Genomic DNA, 27487 nt, shown 5'->3' on the forward strand with positions numbered 1-27487 from the left:
GGTTTCTGGCCCCTGTGCTCCCTGTCCTGTTCATCGCTTGAGGCACTGTGCCCATGAGCTAGGTGTATTAATTTAATGCCCTAAATTAATTCTACTTTATGTAACTCAAGGCTGGGGGCTCGTATTAGCCTGGACTGAAATCTGCTCAGTTTTTGCAAATCATTGCACTCCTTTCCAATGGGTGACATGATGATGCTTTTTGTTTTGCCTCCTAAGTTTCTTCAGAGAGAAATGGGGAGGCTGAGAGGGAGAAAGCCCTTTCCCCATTCTAATTTGCCAAGCACGCAAAGAATTTGCCTCATCCACAAATATACATGCATGGTTTGGTTTGTTTCCAAGGCCAACCGCTACCATTGCTATGAGCTGGAAGGTCATTCTGGGTATCCGTATACAAATGAACACGTTGGACGTCCTGATCTGGAATCACTACATCCAGTGTACTGCCAGAAGTAATTACTATAGGAAGGGGGACTTGTTATATTTCAATACCCAGCTCTTATGCAGCACTTTTCATGCATAGATCTCACAGCACTTTACAAAGGAAGTCAGTATCATTTTATAAATAGGGAAACTGAACACACTGAGAGGAAGTGACTGGCACAAAGTCATCAAGAAGGCTAGTGGTAGAGCCAGGAACGAAACCCAGATCTCCTGAATCTGAGTCCAGTGCTCTATCTGCCAGGTCACATTGTCTCCTTTGGAAGGCCAGACCAGAAAGGTAACTGGCAACAGGCAACTTCACCCCTTCCAGATCACTGCACCTGTGGAACGCAAGGAATCACAAGGGAACAAGCGGCAGAACCTTGAGTAACTATTGTGAGTGGCATGTGTGTAATCAGCCCATAACTGTCGGGCAAGACTTCTAGCAAGATTCATTGCATTTTGTCCTTGGAGCCTTGTCAGGTGGGATATGAAGTACCAGCGCCATCGTACCTGATTCAACTTCTTTTCATGTAACCATTTGATTCCCCCTTGTCTTTCTTTTGTCCCAGAGTTTATGGTCTCTGCATTAATCTGGGGATAGAGACCTGTCTGATGTTCTGTTGCTAGTAATGGGCTCCCTGACTCCAGATCATGTTCTCAGTGGGATCAAAACGGGGGGTGTCACTGACATAAGAATTAGGAGAGACGGTAATAGTGTGATTGTCCACTTAGGACATCTTTTCTTCCTACGGGGCTACACCGCTGAGCACTTACCCATGCCAGTAGGCCTACTGAAGTTCCATGCTGACTATTCCTTATAACCCTACTATTCTCTAGCTACTTACAGACTGAATGTTTAATAATTTGTTCCAGTGTCTTGCCAGGATCAAAGTTAGGCTGACTGGTTTATAATTCTATAATTCCCCAGGTCCTTGAGATGAATCATTTTGACTTGCTCGTATTGCTTCGATAAGGTAAAAACATTTCATTTTTACTTTATCGTTTCAATGTGTTTCATTTAGACTTATAGGAGTGCAAAGTAGTATCATGATTTAGTTATCATTTCGATCGTGTAGCACTGTGAGTAGCCTTAGGAACTGGGACCAAGTCAAGAACTGGAGACCAGTTTAGGACTTTAGGGTTCTAGAAAACGCCTAAGGAAGTATAGTGAGTGCATTAGTTAAGGCTTAGACGCAGTATTTGGCTCTTGCATGCAAGACAGGTTTTTACAAGATTGTTGGTATGAATCACTACCAACCGCACTCAAAATCAAGGGAATTGGTCCAGACCGTTGACAGAGAAACATTTCCTGGGCATAACTCTTGTATGAAGTGAGATCTATAGAGCTGGAACTCTTTTTGAGAAGAAGAGAAAACTTTGGCGAGAAGCTCGTCTTTCATAAAACGAGCTGTTGGTTGGTGGAGGAACTGGAAAGAACACCAAATACTGGTGAGGGGGCTCTCTGTCATGGCGGTTTAACTCTGTGCAATTCTTTTGGTTTAAAGTCCTGAAAAGACCAAGCTGTGGCCTGTGCTTTAGCGTAGAAGAGACAAAGGGGGAGTACATTAGAGAGATCCTTAATATAGCTCCCCCTAACCTGTTACACAAGCAGCAATGTGTACCTGCTCAACAGCCCTGACTTACTTTAGCCGTTAGTCTATCTCCAGGCCATTTGTCACTCACTGAAGGTTAATTGTGTTGGTTTTTTGCACTCGGCATGCTTGGGCCCTATCAGAAGCCTTCTCTTGGCACACCTTGTATCTAGCCCTCTTGATCCTTCTCTTTTTGTGTGTTGCCAATACAGCCGGGGTGCCAAGGGGATGAAGGTTTCGGAGGAGGGAAGCGTCACTGAAGTTATGTAAGCTCGTTGTGTCTCAGCCAACCACGCTAGAACACTGAGACGTGAGGCAGGCCCTTGCTGAAAGCGAGATTTTTGGGTGGACATGCAGGCTCCGCTGAAGTCATGGGGAGTTTTGCTAGGGACTTTAATGGGGCCAGGATTTCCCTTGGGTGTCTGAGCTGAGTATTAATGGATAAACAAGTTACACAAAAGGGGAGCAAAATAGGCGCCTGAGGCTGGATCCGGTGCCCTAATGCACTCCCACCGACTTTAATAGGAGCATTCCCACTAACTTCAGTGATCACAGGTTCAGACTCACAGAGGTCCAGATTCTCCCCTCCATTGGGGCTGCTTTGAGCCAAAAAGCTGCCGGATCATCCCAGTGTAGGGATATTCTCCAATGCCACAGGGCCAGTGTAGCGGTCCCAATGTCACCTCTGTGTCTGGCCCAGAGAACACAGCTGGGGGAAATGGACGTTGCCAGGGCTTCCCTGCACTCTGATGTGCCCTGGCTGCCAGATCGGCACTTTAGCAGCCTGAGGCCCAGAATTGGGGATAAGCAAAGGGGAGGAGAAAGCCCCATTTGCCAAACTCTCCTGAGGTGGTAGGTGTGCGTCCCCCACCTGCAGCACAGCATCTAGGCTGTAATATTGTAAGTGTTAGCATTTTAGTTTGATTTCTCCAAAACCATTGTAAGGGCTTAAGCGGTGCCTGGCATTCTGCTGGATCTCTGCATGGGGGAGGAGGGGAGGGATATTCCCCCCAGAGGGAATTGCTACTTGTACTTGCAGGTGGTGCTCTCCACTCCCGTAGGTAAATGGAAGGGGAAGAGGGTCTAGTTCCATCCCCCCAGACCCGCCGTTAGAAGTGCTGATGCCCTTGAATAAATGAGCTTTTCTATCTTGTGTGTTTTATTTTGCTTGTTGTTGCAGGGGGTATGGGGGGGAGAAGCAATGCAGGTGTGTGGGTTCCACGCTGATAAGGACTTTGCTCTGCCACATAAAGCACTTCTGAGTTCCCTCAGCAGGGATACGGACTTGGAAGGAAAGATGGGAAAGGCATTGCTGTGGGTCGGTGAGTAACTCTTGGATTCTTTGTCTCTGCCTTTACTGATTAAGTCAGGGTGTAACTTCCCTGGCAGGTTGGTCTCAGAGGCGAAAGCCTTTTACCCAGGGACTGTGTGTTCTAGAACTTGGCCTAGCAGATGTCCGGGGAGCAATGTACATGGAATAGTTTTATTTAATCTGGGACTGATTTAAGTATTGAAAGACTCTAGTCAAATTTATTGCTAACGCGTTTTCCTTTCTTTTTGCAGGCTTAGCCATTCTGCTGCAGTTGCAGCTGGGTAAGAGCTTCTTTTTGTGCACCTGGAGCTGATGAAACTACAGTTAAAAATAACAGTTTGCCAGACCTTCAGCCGGGGTCAATCAGTGTAGCTAGGATTCACACCAGCTGAGGATCTGACCAAATGATCCCTCTTGATTATTCTTTAATGTCTCCCTTAATTTCCTCCATCCCCTTTTCCTCACTGTAACAAACGATCTCTGACTAGAAGAATGGGTAAGCGTTTTTCATGCAATTCAGTATTCAGTGGGAGCAGAGAGCAATAGAAGCAGTATTCTCTTCCCTAACGCTGACCGATAGCTGAGTCTACTCCTCACCCGGGGCCTTGGTTTCTAGCTGAGCAAGATTATTCTGTTTACATCACGTAATTGTTCTGATCTGGGTCAAATATTTATCACTGAATTGTGGTTGGTTGAATGGGAATGCCCCGAGATTGGTGATATCTTGACAGCATAGGTTACTGACATTTGTCATTGGGAACGCGTGGTGGGAAGTTGTTTGAATGGAAATGTGACTGATTCGTAGATGTAAGTGCAGATGCGGAAAATACAAATACCAGGGTTGCATTACATAAGCAGAATTTGTGGGTAGAAAGTGACTGTTTTCCACTCTCAATACCACCTGATGTCACTATCAAGAAACAAACCGAGGTTTTCTTCTTAATTTCTGTGATTTGCTTTTCTCCTGCCAGGCTCTGCCTACAAACTTGTGTGTTACTTCACTAACTGGGCTCAGTACAGACCGGAACCTGCCAAGTACTTCCCAAACAATGTGGACCCCAATCTATGCACCCACTTGATGTACGCCTTTGCAACTATGAATCAAAATAAAATCGCCCCATATGAATGGAATGATGAAGACAGACTGTTTCCAGAACTTCAAGCACTAAAGAAAAGGTCAGCACTTTCCAATGTACAAGATTTAAAATAAAAAACTGATCTTGCTTTAAAAGATACTACTTGTCAGGGGAAATTGAGATTTTTCTTTCCGCGATGGAGAAAGATGGAGGAAAAACTATAAAGAATTTCTTTATTACAGAAAAGGGATAGTTTGATAGATATCTAGCAGCAATGCTTTCCTTAAGGGCTCTGTTCCACTGCTTTAGGTTACTCATGGCTGAAACGTGGTCTGACACAGGATTCCAGTTCGAGTTTAAACAAAAACACAGTTTAAAGCAAAGAGGAGGTGAGGAAGGCTGTGGCTAAGCAGTGGACTGAAACTTGGGAGATCTAGGTTCAAATCCCAGCTCTGCCTGACTTAGTCTCTCTGTGCCTCACTTTTCTCTTCTGTAAAATGGGGATAATAACATTTTCTTTTGTCCCACCCTTTGTGTGTCTTGTCTGTTTAGATTGTAAGCTCTTCAGGGCAGGGTTTGTCTGTTGCTATTTGTTTGTACAGCACCTAGCACAATGGGGTTCTAATTTGGCTTGAGGATACTAGGTAGCACTGTAATACCAATATTGAATGATGATAGCCAGGAAGAACTGAATGGGTTTTCTAAATGAAAAATAATAGTAATAATAAAAAAGTTCACAGCTGAGCCGAGTCTCAGACACAACAAAGTGACTGCTGCCTGCTGACCTTCCTTTTTCTTTTTTTGTGTCACAGAAATGACAAACTTGTAACGATCCTGGCTATCGGAGGGTGGAACTTTGGCACTCAGAAGTGAGAACTTTCCCCTTCACTTAATGACAAAGATGGTGAAGATGGTGCTGAGGTCTTGACAATACAGCCTCCTGCCGCTCCTTCGGAGTCAATGGGAGCTTTACTATTGACTTCACTGAAGATAGGATTAGGCAGGGCCCCCACGTGGAGGGGAAAAGGGGGCACTTTACCGGGGACCAAAGGCCCAGCCCGGGCTGCAACCCCCATTACCATGAAGAAAAAAATTGTCATGGCTCATGAGATTGTATGTATGGGATGAGGGACTGTGGGATGTGTGTAGGAGGGGGCCCACGTTACAAGTTTGTACTGGGCCTGAAAAAATTATGCTTGGGCCCTGGGATTAGGCCCATGATGATGATGAAGAATGGTGTGAATGACCAGATGTAACCTGTGGCAGTGACTGGGTAGCTGAAGAACTGTGTATTGAGGATGCTGTGGGTGCTGGGGAAAATGGGGAAGGGTTGAAGAAATGAGGAGAAGAATGGTGATTCATTAGGAAAATATAGATAGTGAAATGGTGATGATGGAATGGAAGGAGATTGCTGAGAATGGGAATGCAGAGGATGGTGATGAAAAGTTAAGGTGGAGGTTGCGGTGGTTGGAAATCCCAAGTGGATAATGGGAGCATTAAACAGAAAATCGTAATGCGATGATGATGAGATAATGAAGATACGTCCTGATCCAGTGCTAGTCTTTCCATTGACTTCACTGGATGATGAACCAAACCAACAGTGAGGATAATGACTAGGAAAGTGATTAAGGGTGCTCTGAGAAAACAGATCAAGCCGGGAATGTGATGGCGGGAGCAGTGCATACAGAATAATGGTAGAATTGTGGTGAGGATAATTTCATTGCAGTGAAGGAATGTTATGCCAGGCACCGCTGATCACAGCTGCTTGCAGGTTCTGGATACTAGGTGAGGAATAAAAACAGGCCCACATCAATTAGGTACACTTATCTTTAATCACGGCATACGCTCCAAACAGCAGAGGAAGACCCTAGAGCGCTGCGAAGCGGGCTGCAGAGGAAGGGCCAGACACTCCAAGAGGGGTTCATGGCTGAGTCTCATTTAATTACTTGCATTTCAGGCTTTTATACAGCATAGCATGTTTACTCTTCAAGCGGCCCTAACCAACCCCACCACGTCACTACCTCAAACGCGTCACAATGTATCTTCCACAGCCCCTCACTACAAGGAGGAGGATAAAGATGAGGACAGACTGATGATAAATACACGGTTCTTCACTTAGGCATGTGCAGCACATTTAATTAGGGTGTGCACCCAGGGAATTTTCATTAGGGTGTGCACTCAGGTAATCTTTATCAGGGGTGTCAAATTTGAATTACCCACCGGCGGAATTCTTGCAGTGTCTCCGCCGAGAAATGACACAAAATCATGCTGCTCTGTCCGCCAAGAAACCGTGTGCCTTTCACACTTTCGATGGGGCTTTAAACTAAGCGAGATGGCGCCGCAGGCAACATAAGAAAAACATTCGTGGGATGGATAAAAAGGGTATATTTCATACCCCTGCATTAGGGTGCGTCTAGGCACACCCGGCACACCCCAGGCGCACGCCTATGGTTCTTCATACTCTTGAGGTTGGTGATAACTGAGCTTATTATTAGTGGATTACTGGGTACACATTGCTAATGACAAAAAGGGAGGTGATTAATGGAAGTGGATTTTAATTAGACTGTTATGCACTAAGACAATTACATTTATGAAACAGGAACTGAACAAGTCTGCTATTGCATGTGTTGATGCAAAAAAAAAAAAAAAAAAAAGGGGGGGGGGGCAACTTATTTAAAAATTATCTTCTTCCAGATTCACTGAAATGGTTGGCTCACCAGCTAATCGTAAAATTTTCATTGACTCGGTGATCGCATACCTCCGTAAGTTTGAGTTCGATGGAATCGACCTGGATTTTGAATACCCAGGTTCCAGAGGAAGCCCCCCCGAGGACAAACATCGCTTCACCATCTTGATTCAGGTAAGTAACCAACGTGCTATCGCAGTTGTTCTTTACATCAGCTGGAATGAGACAGATCAGAAGCACCAAGCTCTGTATCAGCAGTATTTATACTGACACTGCATGTCTTAGTTCATTTTTATTTCCTTGAGTCCAACTATTGTGGAAATATGGTATCATACCTTGTGTAAGATATTCTTCCATCTTGTAAGGGATTTGGGGACAATTAGACATGGAAGGAAGATTGTGAGGATCTTTATGAATTTATAGAAAGGATCAGGCTGCTGAGATGTTTCTAGATAGATATTCACAGCTGGACAGGAATGACTTTTTAACAAGAATCACTACCAGCTACCAACACTCTCGTTCCCCTTTTCAGGAAATGCTGGAAGCCTTTAATGCTGAGGCCGCAAGCACTCAGCGCCCGAGGCTGTTGGTTACAGCAGCAGTATCTGCTGGCAAAGGAACTATTGACGCTGGATATGAAATTGCTCAGATAGGGAAGTGAGTAGACTGGTTTCCACATTGTGCTTAATATGCTGTAAGTCTGGTTCTCTGCTGCCTGGCCCCTTACATTCCAGGCCATTCCCTTCCATTAAATATCTGTGCAAAATAGGTGTATGCAAAGTGCTACTAAATCACAATGGTAGCATTTACACTCCCTTTATGCAGGCGTAAATGACAGCCTAAGGTTCTAGGCAATGGAGATTCAAGCCCAAAGTTTTGTGCATCCTTTAGGTCGAGGTGGGATGATGTATTATCTGCTGACTCGTTTGCCCATTAGGAAATCATGTTCCTAACTGTGTTGTTTTTTGTTGTTTCATTTAATTTAAACCAGGCTTCTTGATTTCATCAGCGTGATGACCTACGATTTCCATGGAGGCTGGGATCCCGTCACAGGGCACAACAGCCCGCTCTGTGAAGGATCCGCTGACTACGGTGACTACAAGTACTTCAACTGTGTAAGGGGACAGACAGCAGCAACTCCTTTTTTATTTTCCCCAAGAGGATGCTGAGAGTGATGGGCAGTGGTGGTAAAAAGGTTTTCTATTTGCATCTCTGCAGAAATACGCCATGGAATACTGGAATAAAAACGGCGTCCCAGCCGAGAAGCTCCTGATGGGATTCCCCACCTACGGCCGTACCTTTAGGCTTACCAGCAGTAACACATGTGTTGGTGCCCCAGCATCCGGCGCTGGGTCTGCTGGGCCTTACACCCGGGAAGCTGGTTTCTGGGCTTATTATGAGGTGAGAAGCTTGAGAAAATTAGATTTTTGTGGCCCGGATCCTGAGCTGGTGTAAACTGAGGTAGTTCCATTGGTCCTGATCCTCATGCAAAACGGAGATGCCTTTATGTCACTCTGGCAGTGCAGAGGGGCCATATGCTCACTTTACGGGCCCCTTTACATGGCTAGATAGCTAGAGGGGGCTTCGTGTCAATGAGAATCAGGCCCATTGATTTCAATGGAGCTATGCCAGTTTGTAGCCGCTGAGAATCTGGCCCATAATTGGAGATTTTTTGGCGTGTGCTTTTATGAATTCGAGGTGACATTTTCACTTGGGTTTGTTGCTGGGTTTCTCTCTCTTCTGTACACGAGGGGACGTATTCTCATCCCACTTACACCAGTGTTGCAATGTAAGAGCGCTATTGGGCTACTAGAGCGTCATGTGTGCAAGAGTTCTGTTCAGCTCAGGTCCTGCATGGGAGCTGGGCAACGGTGGCTATACTATACCATACCACCTTTACGTCCACTTCATCTCCCCTATTCTCAAGGCCAGGTCAGTCCCTGATGCAGATTAAACCAAGGCTGCTCTAAATTACTTTTTGCTGCTGCGGAGCCCAAGGGTTATTCTGGGGGATTGGAGCATAGCTGTGATGTGGCCACATCTCCTCCGCTCAGCCATGTGGCCTAGGGACCGCAAGGAGGCAGTAAGGCAGGGTATACCAACTCTGCACATGAGAGTAGCTCCTAGCTGGCCAGTTGGGCTGCCAGGCTGGCACAAAGCAGACTAAAATGGGAACAAGATCCGGCCCAGTGACTTCACCTTATGACTCCTGAACGAGGAGTTAACACCATGCTGTTTTGGCAGATCTGCACATTCCTTAACACTGCTGAAGTACGATGGATTAAGGACCAGAAAGTCCCATATGCTGTTAAGGGGAACGAATGGGTTGGATATGACGACAAGTGCAGCTATAAACACAAAGTAAGACCTTTAACTTTTCAAGTAAGCTTTACTTCTGCTCCGCTCCAGTTATTGGAAAGCACGTGGCTTCAATTCCATGCATTTCAGAGTCTCTTGTTAAAGTATATATTTGCAACTTCATTCGTATTGGATTAAGTCACTGTGAATGTGATGGGAATGTTTCCCAAAGCATTGATATTTGAGCTGGGGCGCTCTTACTATCTAGCAGTTCTGTGATCCCCGCCTAGCTCAGCAGTTACTGGTTTCAGAGTGTGTGCTGAAATTTTTAAAGGGATTCTTAAGCATCTCTGGTCATTTTATCGATAATTTTATGATTTTTTTTTCTGATAGGTTAAATACTTGAAGGAAAAAAATTTTGGAGGTGCCATGGTATGGGCTATTGACCTGGACGATTTCCTGGGCTCCTTCTGCAACGAAGGAAAGTATCCCCTAATAAGTGAGCTGAAGAGACTCCTCGAAACAAATGGTAAGATGATGCTAATGAATATTTCAGGCCTATATAATTAGGAGGTTCAATAAACCTTTCTCACCATGCTAGGATGAAATTCACTTCTCTGCAGGGGTCCACAATGAGGAGTAGGTCCACATAAAGTCCTCAATATAGGTGTTAGGTAGAACATAAGCATAGCCAGATAGATTTTTGTGCTAGGCCCCTGCAGAGAGAGGAGTGTCACCCTGAAAACACATATTTGAAACCTGATCTCCTGTTTCCATTTGCACGTCTATGAAAATGCAAGTGCTGGTCATGTGCTAAATAGGAGCTTTAGAAAGCTATTGATGAGGCAAAGTTCAGAATTTTGCTACGTGTGGTAGCCTGATAACACTGAGCCCTCATCTAGCACTTTAGGTTTTGGAAGAGCTTTGTAAGCTAGTTAATCCTCACAACATATATAAGGCAGGTCAGGCGATGCTGTTACCATAATGAGAATAGACAATAGGACCTGCGGCTCATCAAACCCAGTGCCTTGTAGGTAGCCTGGGAGGGCAAAAGGCTAAGGGAGGAACCCCTGAAAGAAAAGCTCCACAGCCTTGTGGGTGAATTCGGGAGAATGTAAGGCTATGAGAGTAAACTCAGACAGAAAACCCAGAGTGGAGCCCCTAAGGCAGTCAGGTACTAACGTTTTAGTATCTCTCTGGCAATTCCTGCAGCAGATCAGGTACCAGAGGAATTGGTTCTTCCTCTCCTCTGGACTTTACTGGTGATGCTGAGAGGCATGGACAACTCAGGACCTCAATATTGTTTACCCAGGCTTGTACCCTGGAGTGGTACTCCATGAAACCAACTGAGTAAACTTTTTACTTCTCAGGGGCACATATCCATGGTCTCTCGAGATGGAAGGATGCCAAAGAATATAAGGCAGATAAATATTACTTGCCCTATTTTGATGGGGAAACTGAGGCACTGAATTGTTTTGTGATTTCATGAAGGCAGCATCCTGCTAGTTAATCCAGAGCCAGAATTACAAGTCTAGAACAAGTCTCTGCAACCCACTTTTCAGTGCACGTGAGCCATCATCACTCTGTTCCTGATCTGCAGAGGCTATGAGTCTCTACAGCTTTTACCTGTGAGGTTCAGTGCGTTAGATCAAGTTATACAGGATCATTCTCTTAGCTCTGGTGGTCCCAGGTTCGCTCTCAGGTGAGCACTAAGGTAACAGTCATTCCAAGTCATGAAGTGTAGAGTTCAGAAATATAGACGGGTGTACATGAGCACATGTGCAGTTGGCATCTGCCTGAATCCATGCCTCTTAATGTATCGTTAATTATTCATTTTAGATCCGATTGTGCCAGACTGCCCTCCAACAGACCCTCCAGTGCCAGACTGCCCTACAACAACAGACCCTCCAGTGACACCTGGTCCAGATGACACTACAACTATCCCTCCAGTTATTCCCCCAGATGATCAATTCTGTGCTGGCAAACAAGATGGCACCTATGCCAACCCCGAAGATCAGACGGCCTTCTACGTATGTGCTGGAGGCAGGACTTATGGATTCACCTGTTCATCTGGCCTTGTCTTCGATGATAGCTGCAAGTGCTGTAACTATCCAAAACATTAACCCCATCCCCAGCTCAGAACAAACACTGAGGAGTAACATATTGTAACTGGAATGGTCCTGGCAGAGCCCCTCTTTCCCTATTAAAAAAAGCCACGTGGTAGGGATAAGGCATTAACGTGTGTGTTGTCTGTCTGCTGCGCGATTGATGACACTGCTTTTAACCAGAAGAAATAATATTCTCTTTTGGATAGTGTCTGCTCGGCCAATGCAGCACAGAACTGCATAGGCCAGATGTTTAACACAGGCTGAGCCTGGCTTAGTCAGACACTTCCTCAGGTCTTTCTGTGGTTCAGATTTGTTTCCCTCTCCATCTCAGCTCATATACTTTCATCTTATGATGATCATGTTATCTCACATAGGGACACTTTTCTTCCCTCAATCTCAAAAGAAGGTAAATATCCTTATAGCAATCTTCCAGAGGGAGAATGGGGTGCACAGAGAGTGGGAGAGATTTGTCCAAGGTGACACGGAGCGAATTAGTGCCAGAGCTGACAACACAACCTAGGTCTTGTGATATCCCGTCCAGTGCCCTATCCCCTGGGCCAGGTTGCTTGTCTTACGGTTTGATCTAAACAAGCAGAGCGTGTTGCATATAGTAGATAAATAGGAATAGGTTTGAACCATCCCTGTCTTTAACTTGCACAGTGCTTTGGAAGTGTTGCTGACACTGATCATTGTGTTGGTTGTTCAGAGCTGTCCTTTTTGAGTATTCCCACAGACCAAGTCCTTATTGTGCGATTTACTTCCCTCCGCGCTGGTGAAGGCTACACAAGACATCTTCATGCACTGGTCTACCTTCCTTGGAGAAATGTGGGAACTGAATAGCTGCGGTTGTAGCATGGCACAGCCTTACACCCGCTGTGACAGCCTACTACAACCTACAGCTCCTAATGGAGATTAAATTATCTCAGGGTGCCCCTTTAAGCATCAAAAGACTTCGAGACAATGAAGGTTCCTGCGGCCTTAAAGTCACAATAGAGCATATATTGAGAAGACAAATCATCACAGCTAATATCATTGAATTGAAGTGCGTGCCTTGAACCCTCCATTTACCTTTGCATAATGACACTACATCTCTAACAGACACAAAAAGACCAGCTTGGCCCTAATTCTCCTCACACCGACACTAGTGTAAATGAAGAGTCGCTTGCCTAGGTGAAATCTAAATAATAAAGATAATAGGAGTGACGCAGTGGTAAGACTGGTGTGAAGGAGAAGAGAATCAGGCCCCTCGTCTAGAGGAGTCCTTGATACGCCTCCTCAGAATGAAGGTGATAAACTCTATTCCCTTCAGTTCTTATGCTGTGTCCTTATGCCACAGACTCTCTTTTAGGGCATTTTTAATTCACAAGGCCCTAACAGTAAGACATCTTAGCACCTGCTACCTCTGCTTTTCAGACCAGTTCATGGAACACAATCCCCAGGAGATTACCCTGCCTCTGCAGGCTGATTGCCTTAGCTTCGGCCATTCCTTTGGGTGGTTGGCTGTAAAATGCCAGTCTGTAAAATGCCAGTTTCATTGTCTGGGTGCTTTTTTCCACTTGCAGGTCCATCATTGCAGCAGGGGGTAGGAGCCTGGCATCTTTCGCCTTCTCTAGACGGTCACAGTTTAGATTCAAGGCTAGTGTCTTCTGAACCAGTTTTAAATCTGGATCTCTTTACAACACCTGCCCCCTTCCCAGAATGCAGAGTGCCTCCTATTTCAGTTGCAGTGGAGCATCTTGCATGGCCCGTGCAGATGAGCTGTCAGATAACTGACGATCTGTGGTATGTTCTCTTTGTCCTCCAGAAAATGAACATGGGAGACAGTTTACTTTAGAGCAATTTTTTCTCCGGTGAAATACAACATCTGCTTGTACATGTAGTAGCTCAGGTGCAAGAACCCTCAAAGAAATTCAGGCCAGATCCTCAGCTGGGTGTGCCTTAGAGCAGCTGTACTGCAGTCAATGGAGCTATGGATTTACGGAAGCTGAGCATCTGACCCAGATAGGTATGAACGAAGCGCCGGGAATGTTGTATGTTGTCAGCCTGAGTGGAGTTGCCACTGGATACCAAAGAGGTTCTGGCCAAATGAATGCTTACAACCTGAAACGTGTCTAAACGCAAACAGCATCTTCAGTAAGTGGAAACGTTATCTTGATGAGCCAAATAGAGCCTGACTCACCAAGTTCAGTACAGAATTCCCTCTTCTAAAACTGATTGCTCCATGGTAAAGTCAGATAATACCTTTAACACTTCACAGTGACCAGGATGCACAACGTCCCCGGGGAACCTGAGTGAACATGAGTATCTGCAGGCAGAACTATTCCACCTTTTCCCATCTGAATGAATGAATACAGAGGGGGTGTAGAGAGAGAAAAGATAGATAGGTCGTATAGCTCATGCCCCCACCACTGCAGAATTGTTCCCTACAACACATTCTCTAATGCTTTAACCAGCATTATAGTTTCCCAGTCACAGAGCCACTTCTGGCGAGGCTATTCACCTGCTGCCGAATTCTCAGGTAACTTTAGACCTGGCCTCAGTCATGAATTTTCTTCTGGGTGAGGTTGAGGAAGAAATAGCCAAAAGAGGGGTGAGATAAAATCACACTGGACAAAGGTGTTCATGCACACACATGCACGGGCATTCTTAGAACATGCTATGGAACATTGTGACAAAATAAGAGGGATCTCAGACCGGATCAGGGAGCTGGAGGACTTTGTATATGAGGAAAGATGAAGAGAACTAAATAATGTCTACTGCAGCTTGGCTCTACCGTGACTAAAGAAGGGGCATGGCGGCCTACACACATTTGAAGGGTGTAACCTTGAGGAGGAAGCGGAATAATTTAGCGCAAGACCCAGTGGGTTCTGCTAAGAGCAATGGGACAAATGAAGAAAGGGAAGATGAATATCAGGACAAACTTATTGCCACTCTATTTGTATAAATGGGAGAAGGCAGCTAATTAGCTACTGGGCCACGTAAGCAGCAGGAGTTGGGAGTAAGTGGCAAGACACACATTTCCATTCTGCCACCCTTCTTCTGTCTTATCTGTTTACATAGTGGTTTCCGGGACGGGGACTGTCTCTTATTCTGATAGGGGCATAATGGGTTGAGGCCTCTAGTTACTGTGGTAATAATGAATAATAATAGTAATTGACATGTGGATAAAGTGGACAAATAATGGCACCATGGTACATTTCACCATACTCCGTGATGCGTGACAAGCGCTCTACACTCTTCCTAGCTGTGGAGGAGTGAGTGGGCGGCTGGCTGGCCTGGTAAATGGGGCCATTATTGATCGGAACTGCTGCTCTTATTGCAGCTGCTGGCTGTTCTAGAACAAGTTTTACCAGCTGCCTTTTTATGGCGCAACTTGTGTTTTTCTGTTGTGGTTATTTCCTCAAAACATAGGCCTGAGCACAGGACGTAGGAGGGGAAAATTCAGGAAGTGGGGAGTTAAAATATGGGAACTCAGGACATATAATTGGATGGGAGTGGATAACCTTGCCATATCTATATATATAATAGGCAGAGGCAGGCAGCAGAAAGAAGCAGGCAGCGGCCCGGGGTAGGCTGCAGGAATTTGCCAGGTCAGTGGTTGTATGCAGGGCATGTCAAGAAGGAGTTTGTTTAATTTTAGCTTTGTTCTGGGAGTTGAACTGAAAGCTGTGGCAATGGGTATAAGTTGGGGATACAGGAAACTCTGGAAAGGTAACTTAAAATCCATGATTTATTTTATAGGTTTGGTTTAAGAGAGTTTTCAGCAAAGGGCATTGAGAAAGTCCACGTATGTTCTTGCAGAATATACACTTGTTTTTATGTATGCATAGATGCTGCAGTTATTCCCAGGTGTTTTTAAAGTATGGTCAGCAGAGCACTCATATTTGTTCTTTCCTCTTTCAGTCTTGTCCACACTAGGACCACGTTCTGAAATTTTACTCCCTTGTTACATCCAGTTCAGCTCCAACAGTGGGGACAACATTGGAGCTGTTGTGTAAACCAGATATATTGGGGATTACTGGAATTTCAGCAGCTGAGTCTCCTTCATTTATTTTGAGAAGGGTTGCCTGAAACACTGGCAGGTGACCGGAACCCCGTTTACTCTGCAACTTCCATTGTTGCTCCCATGCTTTCTCTACCCACTTTTTTTTTTTTTTTTTTAATCTATAGATCATTCCTGAAGCCAAACTCTGAAGCTGAGATGGGGAAGATGCTGCTATGGGCTGGTGAGTAAATCTGATCCCTTCCCAATGACACTTTAACCATTAAAGTTTGGAGAATCCTTGCCTAGAAATGAAAGGTGTGGCTGGGATTCAAAGAAATATGTAGCCTTTCTAACATTGTCTTATGAAGGAGGTCAGACTAGATGGTTCATTGCCCCTTCTGGCCTTAAAGTCTGTGAAACAGCAGCATCCTACATGGGTACGTTTTAGCACAGACTTTGCTCTAATTGATTTTGGCTACTTTCAACTTAGTGGGTAAGAATCACCCACATGCAAAAGGCTTATGCAGCACATTGAAGGCAGGAATGGGGTTTAAATGGTGCTGGCCCTTCTGCACAGGAATGAATTTCATCCTGAATGTATGGAGACAAAAGGTACAAAGTGCCAGACTGACTTTTTTTTCTGTTGCATTTTTATCTGGTTTGCAGGTTTGGCCATTCTTGTGCAGGTGCAGCTGGGTAAGAATTTCTTATTCCCTGTTGGTGTGTCTGGCGACTGGTGACCGATTAATGTAAATAAATACAATGGGTCAAATCCTCAAGTCCCTGTTCAGTTTTCATCCATTCCTAATACAGGGGAAAACTGTCACTGAAGTTCATGAGAATTTTGCCCAACTGAAGATTGATGACATGATTCTCCTCACTGTGCAAGAGTAAAATCATGCTCTCCATGTGGACTTTAGAATTGGCAAAGGACAAGGAAGTGTTACATGGTCTTGACAGGGGGAGGGAAAGTTTTAAAATCACTTGGTGTTCCCACATGGAACAAACGTACGTGTAACTTAGGGCACCTGGTGTATGTTTTACAGGTTGGACTTACAGGAGGCCATTTATTGAATTTTATAAGATCTCATATTCAAGTGGTCTCTTTTTGTCTATATTGCCAGCCACACACAGATATAGTGACAGATGTCACATTGTCTGTGAGGATGAAACGCACATGTCTGTTCAACTTGAATTGTCTACTAGGAAATGGGAAGCAAGAGAACCATGCAGAAGCACTGATGGGAATCTGGAGTACTGGCTCTGTTTATAGTTGGGTGCTTAGTAGCCAAAGAATGTTGGGGCAGATTTTTAAAGGTATTTAAGCCAGTGCCTAAAGGTGGAGAGAAGCGTCTAACTGCCTGGGAGTTGGGTGCTTTGGGTCTTTTGAAAATCCTACTAGGCACTTATATATCTTTAAAAGTCTGTCCTTTCCCGCCCCTCTTCCCCCCAGGCATGGGGATTTAAAGTTTACAGCCCTGAGACATCAGTTATTAATACAGTGTATGCAGATGAGATCATGGCTCATGAAGCTTAACCAGTTGATTGTGTAGCCATGCCATATTTGCGATGGCTGTCAGCCCATGAGATGGTTAGATTTGCCCCACCTATGATGTATGACTACTAACATTGGTGCCACCATCTGCTCTCTTTTTTTTTACCAGGCTCTGCCTACAAACTTGTGTGCTACTTTACTAACTGGTCTCAGTACAGGCCGGAACCAGCCAAGTACACACCAGGAAATGTGGACCCTTTCCTGTGTACCCACTTGATCTATGCTTTTGCGGGGATGGATAGCCATAAGATCACCACGGTGGAATGGAATGATGAAACCCTCTACCAGCAGCTTAATGCCCTAAAGGAGAAGTCAGTAAAATCTCATGTGTAGAAGATTTTAAAAATTAGTTCATTTAAAGGTGACCTGTGTAAATGAATCGCTTGCAGTTTTGTGCCCCTTTTTGCTTCCTTGTGTTGTATTAAGAAGTCTGAACTTTTATCTTTTCTTTCAAGTTTTTCTTCCTGCTTGTTTTTTATTCTTAGAGATAGCCAGGATGTCAAAATCATATATTTCCTAAGTTTTTAAATGCAGGTCTTTTGGGTGACTCAGAAATGTGGATTGGGGAATGGGTTTGTAAAATTTTTTTTTTTTTTTTTTTTTTTTTAAAAGAGCACCCAGTTCCAGAAGTTGTTAGTAAAAACAAACCAAAACCTGAGTTTTATACAGTCTGAATACAAATCACTTTCCCTGCCAATTAAAAAATTAGTCTTCCCTGATATCTTTCATGTTATAACCCTGCTAGTTCACCAGCTGTCCACAATTTCCTTAGGACAGACAAGGTCTGAATTTATAATGTAAACAACAAGCAGGGCCACAACAACAAAGAAAAAACAAACAATACCAATCAAAATGTAAACAATTTCAAATAATTTTGATCTTTGTTAATCAACAATTAGCAAAACAGGAAGTAAACGGGCTGTTTTCTTTACAGTTTGCTTGATAATTGTTGGTTAAAATTGTTCTTAAAGCAGGTTTAGATTATTCTAGTTGTCTCGTCATGCTTTGAAGACATAAACAGAAATAGAATTTCTCTGCAAAATTTAGAACTGGGTTTGCATTTCAATCCCCACCAATACCAAAGAAATGCTCAAATCATAGTTCCAGAAAGGCTGTAATTATGGTATTCAGGTCCAGATTTGAACCCCTCAGAAATTTTGGAGGGGCTTTTTGAGTTTCAGGCCTTTGTTCAAATCCATCTGTAGATGTATCAATGTTGAATCTGTGAATCCAAATCATTTTCATGTCTGTAGACTTCAGTGTCATGAGCAAAGGATAATGGGCAAGGTTCTGATCTCAGTCAGAGTGGTGTAACTCTGGAGTAACTCAATTGAGAAGAAGGTGTGAATAGGGAAGATTGTTTAAAAACTGACAAGAGTTTTTAAAAAAATAAATTGATATAATCTTTATATATTTTGTTCACTTAATCTTTTCCCCCCAATATTTTTTCCTGCTTTCTAGAAATCCGAAACTTGTCACGCTCCTGGCTGTTGGAGGTGGAACCTTTGGTACCCAAAAGTAAGACTTTTTCTTATGGTGATGGCAAGGAAGAGGGTCCTATATTTCTTTACCAGTCTTGTGTTGATTGTTAACAAAGATAGTGGCAATCAAAATGAGAAAGTATAATGCATAGTGTGGGATAGAGGAGAAGGGTAACAGTAGGAATAATAATAATAATGCTTATCTGATCAGAAAATCTCAAAATGTTCTACAAAGGACGTCAGTATCATTATTCCCATTGTACAGATGAGGAAACTTAGGCACAGAGCCATGAAATGACTTTGTCAAGGTTGTTGTCAGTTGTTGGCTGCATGTGTGCTCTTCCAGTGTGTATTCTGTTCCAGCTTTATGCAGATAGCTGATATAGCAAACCACGACTGGATTACCCAATTAGACCAGAGATCCATTTCAGTAATGCAGGCCAAGTTTATTGCCGAAGAAGCATGGTAAAAAGCACCCTATATACGTGCTACAAGTACACTTAATATATGTATGCCTGTGACAATGGACCAACCAGTTCAGTAAACGGTGGGATTTTCCATTTCTCACTTGGCCAGCCAAAGATGCTTCCTTGGAGACCCTTTTTTATACACTGATACAAACAAGTTGTGTATTGCCCTTTTGATGCGTGTAGTTGCCACCTTGTGACATGGTAAGACACCACCCTTTACCTTGCACAGGCTGGTCTGATCAAAACATCTCTATTATTTTGTCTCTTCCTTATATTGTCAGCCTGGCCTTGGAGAGGGGTCAGTGTGTCCTCGCTATTTTTAAGGAGCGAGCTTGTATGATTCCTGGTATTGGGATGTTCTGGTATCAGCTTTCTGGAATCTGCTTGCTGAGTATTCTGTGCCTACCACTTCTTTAGGATTGTGTGGGGTTTTTTGCATTACCAGCTCTGTTCTTGCCAGATTCTGTGAACTTGCATGCAGGTTCACAGCCTGCTAACTTTGCTTTATAACAACAAGGCCTGACTGTTTCTTCAACTCAGACCTCAGACTTGGCCTCTTATACTAGGCCTCATGTCTGAGGCTTCTCACTTTCTACCACAAAGGTCACACAACAAAGTACTGGTAGAGCTGGGTTCAATTCCCAGCTCTTATGAGTCCTAATCCAGTGCTTTATCCATAAGAGCATGTAATTTCTTATTGCAGGAAGAGGTAGGGTGATTGGCTGGACAGGACACTGGGCTGGGACTCAGAAGATTTGGGTTCTATTCCCAGCTATGCCACTGACCTGCTGTGTGGCCTTAGGCAAGTCTCTTCCCCTCTCTGTGCCTCAGTTTCCCTTATTATCCTTTGTCTGTCTTGTCTCTTTAGATTGGAAGCTCTTTGGGGAAGTAACTGATTTTTACTCTGTGTTTATGTAGGGCCCAGTACAATGGGGCACCAGTCTTGAGCTTCTAAGTGCTACTGTAACACGAATAATTAATAATAATTATAATTCCAGAGGTTAGATAATGGGATATATTTGGACTTGGCAGAATTCAATATTTTTTAAAAATAATTTTGATGGATAATATCAATATTTATTTTTAAAGATTTTTAAAGACTTTTATCTATTTACATTTTCATATCTGCATGAAATTCTGTGGGGGGAGTCAAACAATTATTTAATGACAGTAGATCATAGAATCATAAAGTTGGAAGGGACCTCAGGAGGTCATCTAGTCCAACCCCCTGCTCAAAGCAGGACCAACCCCAACTAAATCATCCCAGCCAGGGCTTTGTCAAGCTGCAGCTTAAAAACTTCTAAAGATGGAGACTCCACCACCTCCCTAGGTAACCCATTCCAGTGCTCCACCACCCTCCTAGTGAAAAACTTTTTCCTAATATCCAGCCTAGACCTCCCCCACTACAACTTGAGACCATTGCTCCTTGTTCTGTCATCTACCACCACTGAGAACAGCCTAGCTCTGTCCTCCCTTGCACCCCCTTTCAGCCTCTCCTCATATGTCATGTGCTCCAGCCCCCTAATCATTTTTGTTGCCCTCCGCTGGACTCTCTCCAACTTGTCCACATCCTTCCTGTAGTGGGGGGCCCAAAACTGGACACAATACTCCAAATGTGGCCTCACCAGTGCAGAATAGAGGGGAATAATCACTTCCCTCGATCTGCTGGCAATACTCCTACTAATGCACCCCAATATGCCATTAGCCTTTCTTGGCAACCAGGCAACTGACTTATATCCGGCTTATAGATAGTGAAATGGTGATGAGCCATTTATGATAAGCATGGAAGGAGATTGCTGACAATGGGAATGCAGGGGATGGTGATGAAAAGTTAAGGTGGAGGTTGGAAATCCCAAGTGGATAATGGGAGCATTAAACAGAAAATGGTAATGCGATGATAATGAAGATAGGTCCTGATCCAGTGGTAGACTTTCCAAGCCAATAGTGAGGATAATGACCAAGAAAGTGATTAAAGGTGCTCTGAGTAAACAGATCAAGCCGGGAATGTGATGGTGGTAGCAGTGCATACAGGATAATGGTAGACTTTTGGTGAGGATAGTTTCATTGCAGTGAAGGAGGAGGATAAAGATGAGGACAGACTGACGATAAATACACAGTTCTTCATACTCTTGAGGCTGGTGATAACTGAGCTGATTAGTGGATTACTGGGTACACATTACTAATGACAAAAAGGGGGGTGATTAATGGAAGGTGATTTTAATTAGACTGTTATGCATTAAGACAGTTACATTTATGAAACAGGAGCTGAACAAGTCTGCTGTTGCATGTGTTGATGCAAAAAAAAAAAAAAAAGGGGGGTGGGCGGGCAACTTGTCTAAAAATTATCTTCTTCCAGATTCACTGAAATGGTTGGCTCACCAGATAATCGTAAAATTTTCATTGACTCGGTGATCGCATACCTCCGTAAGTTTGAGTTCGATGGAATCGACCTGGATTTTGAATACCCAGGTTCCAGAGGCAGCCCCCCCGAGGACAAACATCGCTTCACCGTCTTGATTCAGGTAAGTAACCAACGTGCTATCGCAGTTGTTCTTTACATCAGCTGGAATGAGACAGATCAGAAGCACCAAGCTCTGTATCAGCAGTATTTGTACCGACACTGCATGTCTTAGTTCATTTTTATTTCCTTGAGTCCAACTATTGTGGAAATATGGTATCATACCTTGTGTAAGATATTCTTCCATCTTGTAAGGGATTTGGGGACAATTAGACATGGAAGGAAGATTGTGAGGATCTTTAGGAATTTATAGAAAGGATCAGGCTGCTGAGATGTTTCTAGATAGATATTCACAGCTGGACAGGAATGACTTTTTAACAAGAATCACTACCAGCTACCAACACTCTCGTTCCCCTTTTCAGGAAATGCTGGAAGCCTTTAATGCTGAGGCCGCAAGCACTCAGCGCCCGAGGCTGTTGGTTTCAGCAGCAGTATCTGCTGGCAAAGGAACTATTGACGCTGGATATGAAATTGCTCAGATAGGGGGGTGAGTAAACTGGTTTCCACATTGTGCTTAATATGCTGTTGGTCTGGTTCTCTGCTGCCTGACCCCTTACATTCCATTCCATCCCCTTCCATTAAATACCTGTGCAAAATAGGTGTATGCAAAGTGCTACTAAATCACAATGGTAGCGTTTACACTCCCTTTATGCAGGCGTAAAAGACAGCCTAAGGTTCTAGGCAATGGAGATTCAAGCCCAAAGTTTTGTGCATCCTTTAGGTCGAGGTGGGATGATGTATTATCTGCTGACTCGTTTGCCCATTAGGAAATCATGTTCCTAACTGTGTTGTTTTTTGTTGTTTCATTTAATTTAAACCAGGCTTCTTGATTTCATCAACGTGATGACCTACGACTTCCACGGAGGCTGGGATCCCGTCACAGGGCACAACAGCCCGCTCTATGAAGGATCCGCTGACTACGGTGACTACAAGTACTTCAACTGTGTAAGGGGACAGACAGCAGCAACTCCTTTTTTATTTTCCCCAAGAGGATGCTGAGAGTGATGGGCAGTGGTGGTAAAAAGGTTTTCTATTTGCATCTCTGCAGAAATATGCCATGGAATACTGGAATGACAACGGCGTCCCAGCCGAGAAGCTCTTGATGGGATTCCCCACCTACGGCCGTAGCTTTACGCTTACCAGCAGTAACACAGGTGTTGGTGCCCCAGCATCCGGCGCTGGGTCTGCTGGGCCTTACACCCGGGAAGCTGGTATCCAGGCTTATTATGAGGTGAGAAGCTTGAGAAAATTAGATTTTTGTGGCCCAGATCCTGAGCTGGTGTAAACTGAGGTAGTTCCATTGGTCCTGATCCCCATGCAAAACGGAGATGCCTTTATGTCACTCTGGCAGTGCAGCGGGGCCATATGCTCGTTTTATGGCCCCTTTACATGCCTAGATAGCTAGAGGGGGCTTCGAGGCAATGAGAATCAGGCCCATTGATTTCAATGGAGCTATGCCAGTTTGTAGCCGCTGAGAATCTGGCCCATAATTGGAGATTTTTTGGCATGTGCTTTTATGAATTCGAGGTGACATTTTCACTTGGGTTTGTTGCTGGGTTTCTCTCTCTTCTGTACACGAGGGGACGTATTCTCATCCCACTTACACCAGTGTTGCAATGTAAGAGCGCTATTGGGCTACTAGAGCGTCATGTGTGCAAGAGTTCTGTTCAGCTCAGGTCCTGCATGGGAGCTGGGCAACGGTGGCTATACTATACCATACCACCTTTACATCCACTTCATCTCCTCTATACTCAAGGCCAGGTCAGTCCCTGTCTCAGATTAAACCAAGGCTGCTCTAAATTACTTTTTGCTGCTGCGGAGCCCAAGGGGTTATTCTGGGGGATTGGAGCATAGCTGTGATGTGGCCACATCTCCTCCGCTCAGCCATGTGGCCTAGGGACCGCAAGGAGGCAGTAAGGCAGGGTATACCAACTCTGCACATGAGAGTAGCTCCTAGCTGGCCAGTTGGGCTGCCAGGCTGGCACAAAGCAGACTAAAATGGGAACAAGATCCGGCCCAGTGACTTCACCTTATGACTCCTGAACGAGGAGTTAACACCATGCTGTTTTGGCAGATCTGCACATTCCTTAACACTGCTGAAGTTCGATGGATTGACGACCAGAAAGTCCCATATGCTGTTAAGGGGAACGAATGGGTTGGATATGACGACAAGTGCAGCTATAAACACAAAGTAAGACCTTTAACTTTTCAAGTAAGCTTTACTTCTGCTCCGCTCCAGTTATTGGAAAGCACGTGGCTTCAATTCCATGCATTTCAGAGTCTCTTGTTAAAGTATATATTTGCAGCTTCATTCGTATTGTATTATGTGACTGTGAATGTGATGGAAATGTTTCCCAAAGCGCTGATTTTTGAGCTGGGACGCTCTACCACCTAGCAGTTCTGTGGTCCCCGCCTAGCTCAGCAGTTACTGGTTTCAGTGTGTGCTGAAATTTTTAAAGGGATTCTTAAGCAGCTCTGGTCATTTTATCGATAACTTCATGATTTTTTTTCTGATAGGTTAAATACTTGAAGGAAAAAAATTTTGGAGGTGCCATGGTATGGGCTATTGACCTGGACGATTTCCAGAGCTCTTTCTGCAACGAAGGAAAGTATCCCCTAATAAGTGAGCTGAAGAGACTGCTCGAAACAAATGGTAAGATGGTGCTAATGAATATTTCAGGCCTATATAATTAGGAGGTTCAATAAACCTTTCTCACCATGCTAGGATGAAATTCACTTCTCTGCAGGGGGCCAGAATGAGGAGTAGGTCCACATAAAGTCCTCAATATAGGTGTTAGGTAGAACATAAGCATAGCCAGATAGATTTTTGTGCTAGGCCCCTGCAGAGAGAGGAGTGTCACCCTGAAAACACATATTTGAAACCTGATCTCCTGTTTCCATTTGCACGTCTATGAAAATGCAAGTGCTGGTCATGTGCTAAATAGGAGCTTTAGAAAGCTATTGATGAGGCAAAGTTCAGAATTTTGCTACGTGTGGTAGCCTGATAACACTGAGCCCTCGTCTAGCGCTTTAGGTTTTGGAAGAGTTTTGTAAGCTAGTTAATCCTCACAACATATATAAGGCAGGTCAGGCGATGCTGTTACCATAATGAGAATAGACAATAGGACCTGCGGCTCATCAAACCCAGTGCCTTGTAGGTAGCCTGGGAGGGCAAAAGGCTAAGGGAGGAACCCCTGACAGAAAAGCTCCGCAGCCTTGTGGGTGAATTCGGGAGAATGTAAGGCTGTGAGAGTAAACTCAGACAGAAAACCCAGAGTGGAGCCCCTAAGACAGTCAGGTACTAACATTTTAGTATCTCTCTGGCAATTCCTGCAGCAGATCAGGTACCAGAGGTATTGGTTCTTCCTCTCCTCTGGACTTTATTGGTGACGCTGAGAGGCATGGGCAACTCAGGACCTCAATATTATTTACCCAGGCTTGTACCCTGGAGAGGTACTCCATGAAACCAACTGAGTAAACGTTTTACTTCTCAGGGGCACATATCCATGGTCTCTCAAGATGGAAGGATGCCAAAGAATATAAGGCAGATAAATATTAGTTGCCCTATTCTGATGGGGAAACTGAGGCACTGAATTGTTTTGTGATTTCATGAAGGCAGCATCCTGCTAGTTAATCCAGAGCCAGAATTACAAGTCTAGAACAAGTCTCTGCAACCCACTTTTCAGTGCACATGAGCCATCGTCACTCTGTGCTTGATCTGCAGAGGCTATGAGTCTGCTACAGCTTTTACCTGTGAGGTTCAGTGCGTTAGCTCAAGTTATACAGGATCCTTCTCTTAGCTCTGGTGGTCCCAGGTTCGCTCCCAGGTGAGCAGCAAGATAAGTCATTCCAAGTCACAAAGTGTAGAGTTCAGAAATATAGACGGGTGTACATGAGTACATGTGCAGTTGGCATCTGCCTGAATCCATGCCTCTTAATGTATCGTTAATTATTCATTTTAGATCCGATTGTGCCAGACTGCCCTCCAGTGACACCTGGTCCAGGTGGCTCTACAACTACCCCTCCAGTTATTCCACCAGATGATCAATTCTGTGCTGGCAAACAAGATGGCCCCTATGCCAACCCCAAAGATCATACGACATTCTACATGTGTGCTGGAGGCAGGACTTATCGATTCATCTGTCCATCTGGCCTTGTCTTCGATGATAGCTGCAAGTGCTGTAACTATCCAAAACATTAACCCCATCCCCGGCTCAGAACAAACACTGAGGAGTAACATATTGTAACTGGAATGGTCCTGGCAGAGCCCCTCTTTCCCTATTAAAAAAAGCCACGTGGTAGGGATAAGGCATTAACGTGTGTGTTGTCTGTCTGCTGCGCGATTGATGACACTGCTTTTAACCAGAAGAAATAATATTCTCTTTTGTATAGTGTCTGCTCGGCCAATGCAGCACAGAACTGCATAGGCCAGATGTTTAACACAGGCCGAGCCTGGCTTAGTCAGACACTTCCTCAGGTCTTTCTGTGGTTCAGATTTGTTTCCCTCTCCATCTCAGCTCATATACTTTCATCTTATGATGATCATGTTATATCACATAGGGACACTTTTCTTCCCTCAATCTCAAAAGAAGGTAAATATCCTTATAGCAATCTTCCAGAGGGAGAATGGGGTGCACAGAGAGTGGGAGAGATTTGTCCAAGGTGACACGGAGCGAATTAGTGCCAGAGCTGACAACACAACCTAGGTCTTGTGATATCCCGTCCAGTGCCCTATCCCCTGGGCCAGGTTGCTTGTCTTACGGTTTGATCTAAACAAGCAGAGCGTGTTGCATACAGTAGATAAATAGGAATAGGTTTGAACCATCCCTGTCTTTAACTTGCATAGCGCTTTGGAAGTGCTGCTGACACTGATCATTGTGTTGGTTGTTCAGAGCTGTCCTTTTTGAGTATTCCCACACACCAAGTCCTTATTGTGCGATTTACTTCCCTCCGCGCTGGTGAAGGCTACACAAGACATCTTCATGCACTGGTCTACCTTGCTTGGAGAAATGTGGGAACTGAATAGCTGCGGTTGTAGCATGGCACAGCCTTACACCCGCTGTGACAGCCTACTACAACCTACAGCTCCTAATGGAGATTAAATTATCTCAGGGTGCCCCTTTAAGCATCAGACGACTTTGAGATAATGAAGGTTCCTGCGGCCTTAAAGTCACAATAGAGCATATATTGAGAAGACAAATCATCACAGCTAATATCATTGAATTGAAGTGCGTGCCTTGAACCCTCCATTTACCTTTGCATAATGACACTACATCTCTAACAGACACAAAAAGACCAGCTTGGCCCTAATTCTCCTCACACCGACACTAGTGTAAATGAAGAGTGGCTTGCCTAGGTGAAATATAACTAATAAAGATAATAGGAGTGACGCAGTGGTAAGGTGATAAACTCTATTCTCTTATGTTCTTATGCTGTGTCCTTATGCCACAGACTGTTTTAGGGCATTTTTAATTCACAGAAATGGCCCTAAAAGTAAGAGATCTTAGCACCTGCCACCTAGAATCATAGAATCATAGAATATTAGAGTTGGAAGGGACCTCAGGAGGCCTCCAATCCAACCCCCTGCTCAAAGCAGGACTAACCTCAGCTATATCATCCCAACCAGGGCTTTGTCAAGCCTCAGCTTAAAAACCTCTAAGGATGGAGATTCCACCACCTCCCTAGGTAACCCATTCCAGTGCTTCACCACCCTCCTAGTAAAAAACTTTTTCCTAATGTCCAACCTAGACCTCCCGCCCTGCAATTTGAGACCATTGCTCCTTGTTCTGTCATCTGCCACCACCGAGAACAGCCTAGCCCCATCCTCCCTGGAACCCCCTTTCAGGTAGTTAAAGGCCGCTATCAAATCCCCCCTCACTCTTCTCTTTTGCAGACTAAACAAGCCCAGTTCCCTCAGCCTCTCCTCATAAGTCCTGTGCTCCAGCCCCCTAATCATTTTGGTTGCCCTCCGCTGCACTCTCTC

The 27487-nt window shown here is 44.5% G+C and overlaps 2 protein-coding genes across 2 annotated transcripts; both read left to right on the forward strand.

The window, feature by feature from the left end:
- Positions 1-3312: 3312 nt before the first annotated feature.
- Positions 3313-11742, forward strand: LOC137142511 (acidic mammalian chitinase-like). The gene is made up of 11 exons (XM_067531922.1): positions 3313-3337; positions 3579-3608; positions 4299-4503; positions 5216-5272; positions 7098-7263; positions 7622-7746; positions 8081-8204; positions 8308-8490; positions 9334-9450; positions 9781-9916; positions 11227-11742. The coding sequence occupies exons 1-11, from the start codon at positions 3313-3315 to the stop codon at positions 11508-11510; spliced, it is 1452 nt and encodes a 483-aa protein (XP_067388023.1). The 3' UTR covers positions 11511-11742.
- Positions 11743-15696: 3954 nt separating this feature from the next.
- Positions 15697-25809, forward strand: LOC137142497 (acidic mammalian chitinase-like). Its single transcript, XM_067531901.1, has 11 exons — positions 15697-15721; positions 16147-16176; positions 17145-17346; positions 18497-18553; positions 21343-21508; positions 21867-21991; positions 22326-22449; positions 22553-22735; positions 23579-23695; positions 24022-24157; positions 25467-25809. The coding sequence occupies exons 1-11, from the start codon at positions 15697-15699 to the stop codon at positions 25703-25705; spliced, it is 1404 nt and encodes a 467-aa protein (XP_067388002.1). The 3' UTR covers positions 25706-25809.
- Positions 25810-27487: the final 1678 nt, after the last annotated feature.

This window comes from Emydura macquarii, unplaced genomic scaffold (assembly GCF_026122565.2).
Source record: "Emydura macquarii macquarii isolate MOO-44397 ecotype Brisbane River unplaced genomic scaffold, CSIRO-AGI_Emac_v2 contig_3220, whole genome shotgun sequence".
NCBI lineage: Eukaryota > Metazoa > Chordata > Testudines > Chelidae > Emydura > Emydura macquarii.

Excerpts from the sequence above, each read along its gene's own strand:
- LOC137142511 (XM_067531922.1), top strand. The coding sequence starts at position 3,313 with ATGGGAAAGGCATTGCTGTGGGTCG. Across the intron at positions 4,504-5,215 it reads CTTCAAGCACTAAAGAAAAG|AAATGACAAACTTGTAACGA; the intron begins GTCAGCACTTTC and ends TTTGTGTCACAG. Across the intron at positions 9,917-11,226 it reads GAGACTCCTCGAAACAAATG|ATCCGATTGTGCCAGACTGC; the intron begins GTAAGATGATGC and ends TATTCATTTTAG.
- LOC137142497 (XM_067531901.1), top strand. The coding sequence starts at position 15,697 with ATGGGGAAGATGCTGCTATGGGCTG. Across the intron at positions 17,347-18,496 it reads CTTAATGCCCTAAAGGAGAA|AAATCCGAAACTTGTCACGC; the intron begins GTCAGTAAAATC and ends CCTGCTTTCTAG. Across the intron at positions 24,158-25,466 it reads GAGACTGCTCGAAACAAATG|ATCCGATTGTGCCAGACTGC; the intron begins GTAAGATGGTGC and ends TATTCATTTTAG.